At 41.1% G+C, this 8,364-nt stretch overlaps 1 protein-coding gene across 1 annotated transcript in view; it reads right to left on the bottom strand.

The window, feature by feature from the left end:
- MYO3B (myosin IIIB) overlaps window positions 1–8,364 on the bottom strand; it is a 443,210-nt gene that overhangs the window by 411,654 nt on the left and 23,192 nt on the right. Inside the window, exons 4-6 of the mRNA XM_014545672.1 lie at window positions 7,894–7,998; window positions 7,575–7,674; window positions 4,981–5,057 (exon numbers count right to left, since the gene is read on the bottom strand). Coding sequence (XP_014401158.1) covers window positions 4,981–5,057; window positions 7,575–7,674; window positions 7,894–7,998 — 282 coding nt within the window. The remainder of the gene's footprint in view (window positions 1–4,980; window positions 5,058–7,574; window positions 7,675–7,893; window positions 7,999–8,364) is intronic.

Genomic DNA, 8,364 nt, shown 5'->3' with positions numbered 1-8,364 from the left:
TAGATATAGATATAGATATAGATATAGATATAGATATAGACATAGACATAGACATAGACATAGACATAGAGATATAATATATGTATTACAGGATAAAGTGCTAAAGTCACAAGCTGGGAGACCAGAGGCTCAACGTACACAGAAGGTTGAGGGAAGTAACCTGGGTCACACATCTCAGGAGATTAAAAAAAATGCCAGAGAGCAGGTAGTTCAGAACAAAATTCTGAAGGTGTTGAGGGCCTATGTGGGAAGGCAATTTGTTATGCTTGGTACACCCAGAAAGAACTGTGTATGCCTCAGACACCTAAGGCAGAGAGAGAGAGAGAGAGAGAGAGAGAGAGAGAGAGAGGAGACAGGCAAGGCTGAGCTCTCCAACTAAGCGAGCACCTGTAACATGCAGATCTGTAGGTTTCAAATGACTGGCTGATTACCTTGGAAACTGGAATTATTTACTGTAGCTGAGAGCTGCTAAGTATTTGGAGAGTTGTTATGGGTTGAATTGTGTCCTCAAAAAAAAAAAAAAGATGTATTAAAGTGCAAACCCTCAGTACCTCAGAATGTGAACTTATTGGGAAACAGGGTTGTGGCAGATGGAATTCGTTAAGATGACATCATACTGAGTAGGGTGGACCCCTAATCCAAAATGACAGGTGTGCTTATGAGAGCCCGGCGTGTGAAGACAGACACAGGGAGAACGCGTGTGACAACGGAGGCAGATACTGGCGATTGGCTGTGGCAGCCCAAAAGGCAAAAAACTGCCAGCAAACGGCCAGGAGCTGGAGAGAGACAAGGAAGACCCTAGAAACTTTAGAGGAAACAGCCCTGCTGACACCTTGATGTCAGGCTTCTAGTCTCCAGAACTGAGACAATAAATGCCAGTTGCTTTAAGCCACCAGTTTATGCTACTGTGTTCTGGCAGCCTAGGAAACTAAGACAGATTGGGCAAGGCTTCGACCTCAGGACCGGAGGAGAACCCACTTAACTTCTCCACTGCCCGTCAGAGCAGCCCCACAAAAGTGAAAGGCGGCGTCTGTTTGTGCCTGGCACTTGCATGGTGGATGTTGGAAAGCTCAGCCACTACCGCCCCTCAGATATTCACAGGTGATGTTGTCATAACCGCCCCAAGTCAATGACAAACAACACCACCATGCAGCTCGCAGGGGTCACACCAAGGAAATGAAGAACCTGGGGTTTTGATGGTTTACTGAGCTGCTGAATCAATCAGCCCTGGAATCACCGATCTCTACACGTACCTGAGAATTTTAATTTCCTATTGTTTAAGTCATTTTGTTCAGGTAATCTGTTCAATATTTAGTTTCTACATTGCCCATTTTTCTTTCCCTCTTAAAATAATCTTCCCTGTGTCACAGTATGCTACTGACATAGTCAGTTTGTTAAAAAAAAAAAAATAAAGTACTGATCTTGACTTTTACATTAACCCTTTACTATGCCACACAATATTTCCCCAGTAGCATTGCTTCAAAGTACTATCACACAAAGTCCCGGGCAACGCCTAGGATTTCTCTCCTCCTACGTTGCTGAGAGGACGCCGCTTTTACCCAGCATTTTTCATCTTTAGTAGCATCCAAAGGAGGCGGTGAGAGGAAATAGGTGGAAAATGTTAACCATATGAGAGTCCATTCAAGCTGCAGCTTCGAGCTGCCCCAGTGAACTGTGCACTTGGACCGCTCGTCAACAATTGATTGTGGTGTGGTCACATCCCATTAACTACCTGGTTTGCAGCGCAGCCTATTTGAATTAAATATCACAGTTACTCCAGCTGGTGAAACAAAAATGGAAATGGAAATGGGAAACGAATAATTTGGTTCAATATCTCAAAAATAAAATAGAATCAAGGATGTTTCAGCTGCATTTTCAACATAAAAGCACTGGTCGCCTGCAATGGTTTTATTCCTCTGACATTGGCCTTATGTGCATTGTCATAATTAATCTAAGTAGCAGTTATTCACACAAGCAGAAGTGGAAGCATAGTAAGGTCAATATACACTGCAGGCCATCACATTGAAGGGAAGCAGAGTTTGCCACCCCAAAACATGCCTTTTGGGATATTGATTTCTGTTGATTTTTAAAAATCCAAAGACTCAGAAAGAAACTTTAACCTTCCCCCCAACTGCCTAAAAGGCATTTAGATAGACGACCTGCTCCAGAAAAAGATATATCATCACAGATAACTACAGTTCAATCTGAACCAGGTAGGCAGGGAGGAACCTAGCAAAGCCCATTTGTTCAGCCCTCTCTGTGTCCCCCTGTGATTCTGAGAACACCAGCTTCCTATGAATTAGAAGAGAAACGCCGTCTTCCTGGTTATGTCACCCCACATTTGATCTGAGTAGCCTCAGTTATGATTTCCTTTAATAATAATTAAAATCTATAGTCCTAGCCAGTTTGCTCAGTGGTTAAAGTGTCCGCCTATGGATTGAAGGGTCCTGAGTTCACTTCTGGTCAAGGGCACATACCTCATACCTCGGTTGCAGGCTCCTCCCCCAGTCCCGGGAGGGCTCATGCAAAAGGCAACCAGCCAATGTGTTTCCCTCACATCGATGTTTCTCTCTCTCTGTCTCTCCCCCTCCCTTCCATTCACTCTAAAAAAATCAATGAAAAAATATGCTCAGTTGAGGATTAACAAAAAATTGATTGATTAATTAGTTAGTTAATTAAAATCTACAGAGAAATTTGCTAATACCAATGTCATAAAGCTGTCCTCAACCCTCCAAATTCATCTTCTCCTTTGGCTGCTTTAACAATGGATAGATTCCTCCAACAGATGCTCATGAGCACCTACCTACTCTGTACCGAGCACTATACTGAGTGCTGGGTGTCCCAAGTCCCTGCCAGAGCGTAGAGCCCAGCTGGCAGACCTGCCTGCTCACAATTCCAATAGGATGGCCACGGTGCTGATGGAAGGTGTGAAGACTGCGGCGGTAATTTAGGAGGAGGAGCCTCCGTGTCAGCCAGGGACCAGGGAAGGTTTCCTGGGGGAAGGTGCATTTGAGCTGAAACTGAGGAGGAAAGTTCCAGGGCTCTCAGGGCCAGTCCAGACAATATAACAATACACAAGAGGGTCCAAGGGAATAATATATCAGGATGAACTTGGAGAATTACTTGGTGTTCACTACTGTTGAGTCATTACGCACAAGTAAGCTGGAGAAAAATAACCTGAGATGAGGCTCACAGCAAGAAAAGGTTTGGAACTAAAGGGCTTTATTCACCGTCCAAAAGAGTTTTGATTTTTGTCCTGTGGTGTTTCTCAAAGTGGGGTTCACAAGATCCCTATGAAAATTTTCATTTTGTGTTTTTTTCCAATAATAATTGTATTAATAATAATAACATTGGAGGGATAGTGGTAAAAACACGTTCCAGATCATCTGGGTGACCATTTGCCACAGTGTCAGTGACCAGACTTGACTTTATTGTTAAGCTGACACCAAGCCAGAGATGTGCCAGTTAGAGGCCAAAGGAGGTCCTATTTGAACAAAGAGAGCACCCCAGCTGAAATAAAGTGGTGGTGAGACGACGTCTCCACATGGGACAGGGTAGTAAGTTTGACAAAATAACCTGAAGTAATCCGTGCTGTCAGGTTCTGAAACATGTTCACTTTGCAAAGGACAACCGAGTCTCAGAAAACAATGTCATTCGTCTCAATAAATTAAAGGTGCTTACTTGAATGTTTCTGGGTTTGTCGTTTTTTCATAATACATTTTTTCTTTTCGTTTTATAGTTCTATAAATATAAGTGATTAGAAGTTTATTTTTTAGTTTTATTTTTTTAAACCTATCTAAGAAACATTTAAGATTCAAGTAAACACTGGAATCTGAAGGGTTTTTCTTTTTCTCTAAAATGGGCCTGTCCATTACCCAAGTATGAAAGAGAGAAGCCGAAACCAGTTTGGCTCAGTGGATAGAGCGTCAGCCTGCAGACTAAAAGGTCCCAGGTTCGATTCCAGTCAAGGGCATGTACCTGGGTTGCGGGCACATCCCCAGTAGGAGATGTGCAGGAGGCGGCTGATCGATGTTTCTCTCTCATCGATGTTTCTAACTCTCTATCTCTTTCCCTTCTTCTCTGTAAAAAATCAATAAAATATATTTAAAAAAAAAAAAAAGAAAGAGAGTGACATAGAGAATAGGGAGCCATTGAAGAGAGGTGAGCAGACTGCTGTGAGCCAATTACCGTGTAGGAGGTCACCTTGGCAGACACACCGAAGAAAGACAACCATGGGGGCAGAATGGAGATGGAAAGAACTCTAAAAAGATTATTGTAAGGACTTACTCTTACAAAAAGAACCCATTGGCTTAATCCCAGATGGCTGCTCTCAGGCACAGGCCAGAATACTGTGGAATTAAATGCTGAAACTGTACAAGGAAAACTGTACCTGTGTGCCATGGTATGCCTTATCTAGCTGGGAGATTCTCCAAACTTCCGCATGCATCATCTCACAGAGCGTTCCATGATGATGCCAAAACTAAATTAGGACCAAATTCCAGGTTTAATTGGGAAACGAAAACATACTTAAGACTAGCTGCTATGTATCTGGTAACAACAACAACAGCAACCCCACAAAAGAACAACCAGGAACACTGCATGTATTTCCAGTTGGAGCTGAAATCTGTCCCTTCGTCAAGCCCTGTGTCACTGGGGCTGCATCTCTCCAGGGAAGGTGAGTTTTTCTAATTTACATAAAAGTTGGGTGAGTCGAAGCCATGACCCTTGGAGAGAGCTGCATTTTCTGGAGGGGGCACCTTTTTTTAATTACATGAAGGCATTCTATTGGCTAGCTGTGACTTAATCTTGCTTTTCTGAAATTAAGTGTCATCATTGTCACTCATCAAACCATAACACTTACAGTTCAATGAGGATAAAGGATTTTCTTCTTTCTGAACATTTTGTGAAACATATGAATTTCCCATAGAAAGTCATAGTATCAAGGCACTCAACACAAAGAAATAGATGCCCTCTACTTACCTCAGGGGCCATCCAGAAGGGGGTGCCAACAGATGTGTTTCTCCTTAGACGTGTACTGGTGAGTTGAGCTGACACACCTATAAGGCAAGGGCGTCAGAATTGAGCAGTGAGCAGAGGATGATGCTAGACCAGGGGTTGGCAAACTTTTTCCATAAAAGATCAGATAATAAATAGTTTAGGCTTTGTGAGCCATATGGTCTATCTCAGCTTCTCAATTCTACCATTATAGTGCAAAACCAGCCACAGACCACACATTGACTAAAAATTTAGTCATAGATTCATGTAATTATCACGTCATAAAATATCCTTCTTTTGATTATTTTCCCAACTATTTAAAAATGTAAAAAAACATTCTTAGCTCAAAAGCCATACAAAAACAGGAGGCTGATCAGATTTAGCTAAACCCTAGTTTGCTGACCCTATGTGGGAGCATTTATCACTCTATCTACATCACCAGAATTTTTTTCCTAAAAAGCATTTCTACCCGTATTGCTGCAAAATTGGAATCAAAAGAAAATATCGACAGCCAGGATCAACCAAAAATATATTTATATCGTATTTCCAATATATTTCAGGTGATTTCTTTCTTAAAATGGTTTTCATTTTATGGAGAAAGAAAACTGGCGTGTGTTATCTATAACAGAGCATCAGTATGGACATAAAACGTTTTCAGTACCTTATCTTACCTAGAAAACTAACGAGAAAACTGTTTGTCAAATGGGGAAAGAAATTGACTAAGTTATTATTATGTAAGGCTCAGTATTGAGGACCTGAATTTCAATATAATTCCAATGTACTTTATCTGTCTTAGCCTTAAGCCGCTCTCTTTATATCAATACATTTGTGGAGTTATACCATTCCTTATAAAGAAAGAGGAGCATAAAACTTAAAGTGCCCCCCCCCCCCCCAGTTTCCTTTGCTTGCTCTTTAGTAGATAGGTCACTACATCTAAGTAACTTCATTTATTTTAATTTTTTTATTGATTTCAGAGAGGAAGGGAGAGGGAGAGAGAGAGAGAAACATCAATGATGAGAGAGAATCATTGATCAGCTGCCTCCTGCACACCCCCTACTGGGGATCAAGCCCACAACCCAGGCATATGCCCTTCACCGGAATCAAAACCGCGATCCTTCAGTCCCCTGGCCGATGCTCTATCCACTGAGCCAAGCCAGCTAGGGCTAACTTCATTTATTTTTGAGAATTTCTTCTGAGCAAATGATTTGCTGATATATTTTAACATTGAATTTTTTCTTACCAATAAAGCAAAGACTAGTCAAAATCATTGGTCTTTTCTCCCATTACATTGACATTGTTAAAGAACATTTTCAAAAATGCTTCTGTAGCCCTAGCCTGTTTGGCTCAGTGGATAGAGTGTCGGCCTGTGGACTGAAGGGTCCCAGGTTCGATTCGGGCCATGGGCACATGCCCGGGTTGCGGGCTTGATCCCCAGTAGGGGACATGCAGAAGGCAGCCAATCAATGATTCTCTCATATCATTGATGTTTCTATCTCTCTCTCCCTCTCTGAAATCAATAAAGAAATATATTTTAAAAAATGCTTCTGTAAATTTATTCTCATTATTTGTAACAATCATGCTAGAGTACTAGCTGTTGTTGAAATCATTTAGAACAGTGGTTCTCAACCTTCCTAATACCACGACCCTTTAATACAGTTCCTCATGTTGTGGTGACCCCCAACCATAAAATTATTTTCCTTGCTACTTCATAACTGTAATTTTGCTACTGTTATGAATTGTAATGTAAATATCTGATATGCAGGATGTATTTTCATTGTTACAAATTGAACATAATTAAAGCATAGTGATTAATCACAAAAACAATATGTAATTATATATGTGTTTTCCGATGGTCTTAGGCGACCCCTGTGAAAGGGTCGGTCGACCCCCAAAGGGGTGGCGACCCACAGGTTGAAAACCTCTGATTTAGAAGATTAAACCATTCAATAAGCTTAAAAAGGAAAACCAACCAGTTTGTTGGTTTGTGAATATCAGTACATGAGTGTTGCAAGGGGATATTTAATAGTTCTCTGGCCTTAGGTCATTTTGCTCCGAATTTCTTCTCACACTTCCATTTCCTGTCAATGTTTCCAGTTCAACCAGCCTCACGTGTAGCAGCAATAATCACAATTTACAGGGAGGTTAGTTCCCAGACCCAAAGGACTAGTTTACCTTCTGCTCCCTGGGAATACATATGCCTAAGGCTAGAGAAAGTCATTTGAAAAACCAAACTGCTTTCTCTTTTCATATGCAAATGAGAAATGACATGATGGACAATTGCCCTAAGACATGAAATTCTTCCCAGAAAAGCAAAAAGGTTTTCTGTCAAATTCTTCTTTTGAAACACTTTTTATTTTCTCTCTTTAATAAAATTGCTTCTAAAGCTGAAAATAGATTAACAAACAGCCTCTCTTAGGGTGATCCATCTGGTAAACCCCCCACTCGCCAGCCTGTGTTTGATGGGAAAAGTCCCTCAGCCTGTGGCGTAGCACAGAGGCCCCAGTCTTCTGAGACTGCAATAAATTGCTGCCTGTGGGTAACTGCACACATCAAGAAAACAAACGACACACAGTCATTACCAAAGTCAACGAGCTTAACTCCTCCTTCTGTTGTCAGAAGAATGTTATTCCCCTTGACATCACGGTGGATGATTCGGTTATTGTGCAAATGCTGAAGGCCCTGCATGGCATCCCACCACCACCAAACAACAGGGAAGAGAAAGGGAAATTTTGCATGGTTATTTTAAAACAAGTACAGTCCTATTAAGAATCTAACACCCCTGCTGTTATACACCTTTTATATTATGGGGCTGTTCCCCCTTGTTAATATAAAATGGGGATCCAACCCATGACAAATTGCCTCTTCTGCTGTCATCCCCAGAACATTGGACTTTCTTACCAATAAGGCTCCATATAAGATGTATGAGATCACTGCTTCGTCCAACCGCTGGCCGAACATGAGTAGACCTTTGACAAGCTCGGTGACTGAGCCCCCGTTACACAGCTGAAGAGAAAATACAGGGGAGACAGACAACAGCGGAATACATACAAAAAGAAAAAAGAAAAAGAAGATAATAATAAAAGCCCCATGTAGTAAAATAAATTTGCAGACCACAAAACTCCAGGTAGAAATAATTAAACTTCAAAATTCCATTACACAGCTAAATCTAGTTGTGTGTGTGTGTGTGTGTGTGTGTGTGTGTGTGTGTATTCAAGATAATGATTTATGAGTGAAAGTGCATGTCCAAAAAGTTGTTTTTTTTAGTTGTCAAGTGAAATGTAAAAGTACAGTCATTATTTAGAAATTCAAAAGAGATGGCATGATGACTTATTAGATATTGTATATTTTTCATTTTACATAAATACTGTT

Source organism: Myotis brandtii, unplaced genomic scaffold (genome assembly GCF_000412655.1).
Source record: "Myotis brandtii unplaced genomic scaffold, ASM41265v1 scaffold112, whole genome shotgun sequence".
NCBI lineage: Eukaryota > Metazoa > Chordata > Mammalia > Chiroptera > Vespertilionidae > Myotis > Myotis brandtii.
The sequence above is the reverse complement of the archived record's forward strand: the minus strand, read 5'-3'. Positions and strand labels throughout refer to the sequence as shown.